The sequence below is a fragment of the Cyprinodon variegatus genome, unplaced genomic scaffold, assembly GCF_000732505.1.
Source record: "Cyprinodon variegatus isolate N-32 unplaced genomic scaffold, C_variegatus-1.0 Scaffold265, whole genome shotgun sequence".
Lineage (NCBI taxonomy): Eukaryota > Metazoa > Chordata > Actinopteri > Cyprinodontiformes > Cyprinodontidae > Cyprinodon > Cyprinodon variegatus.
In genome coordinates, this window is record NW_015150718.1 from 418,541 (window position 1) to 419,650 (window position 1,110).

Sequence of the window (1,110 nt, forward strand, 5' to 3'; positions counted from 1 at the left end):
TTAAAAATGTTTTATTCTGAGTGTAGATTACGTAGAGGCCCATGTTCCTAAGGTACGGTACTATTTCTGTTCACAATGCGGATGAGGTCAGTATTCTAGTTCCACAGTGGTGTTGTGCTGACTCTTGTCCTCCAGTTCAGAACATCTCCCAAGTGACACAAGAACATAGACGTCAGTAACCTTCCAGTATGTGTTTATGTATAAATTCACTAAACTTATTAGCTGTAATTGTCCATGTTTAATATTTCAATCTTATTCATGTCACACTTTCATTGTTTTTTTTTTTTCTTTCATTTTCTGCGCCTTCGCTGTACTTTTTAGTGGAATTTTGATCAGGCATCTCTTTGAACCGCTCCGGTCCTATCTCCGTCTCACATGTACCAAAGTGTGCACGCCTGTTGAAGCAGTTGGAGAACGAAAACATCGCATTTGTTCATTTTATTCTCCTTCTTCGATCGTTATTGTGGACATAATGAGCTCACAGATCACATGTGTTGGCTGGGTGAAACGTGGCGTTGCCAAGGAAACCCCTGACAAGGTGAGTGACGGACAGTTGGTGCCTTTTATGGTGCCTTTTCTGATATTTTAAAACTCCAGGATGTCTAAGTAAACCACGTTTTTATCCTTCAGCAACATTAACGAATGTAACACATCAGGGTTACTTGAAATTAGATATATTTAACATATCAGGTGTATTAAAGTGATTTCCCTTTTGTTTTCCACCAGGTTGAACTGAGTCAAGAGGAGCTTCAACGAATCATAACAGAAGCCAGAGAAGATCTCGGGTAATCATTAGTAAATAAAACATTGATGTTGTTTATTTCCCTCCAAACGCTGAATTCCTCCTTATTTAAACCAGGGAAGTAGAGGATGATGAGGAGGAGGATGAGGGCATACCAAATGATGAAGATCCATCTAAGGAAGCACCAGATGAGGATGATGAGTTTGGTCCAAAGGATGAGAATGATGAAGAGGAGGAAGATGATGAGCTGGCTGAATATGGCCTGGATAAATATGATGAAGAGGATACAGGTAATGCTCTATAGTGATGAAGAGGATACAGGTAATGCTCTATAGTGATGAAGAGGATACAGGTAATGCTCTATAGTG

The 1,110-nt window shown here is 39.7% G+C and overlaps 1 protein-coding gene across 1 annotated transcript in view; it reads left to right on the forward strand.

The window, feature by feature from the left end:
* The first annotated feature begins 344 nt into the window (after nt 1-344).
* Nucleotides 345-1,110, forward strand: part of pwp1 (PWP1 homolog, endonuclein) — a 13,357-nt gene continuing 12,591 nt past the window's right edge. The window contains exons 1-3 of the mRNA XM_015382747.1: nt 345-538; nt 727-785; nt 860-1,032. Coding sequence (XP_015238233.1) covers nt 473-538; nt 727-785; nt 860-1,032 — 298 coding nt within the window. The 5' untranslated portion in view covers nt 345-472. The remainder of the gene's footprint in view (nt 539-726; nt 786-859; nt 1,033-1,110) is intronic.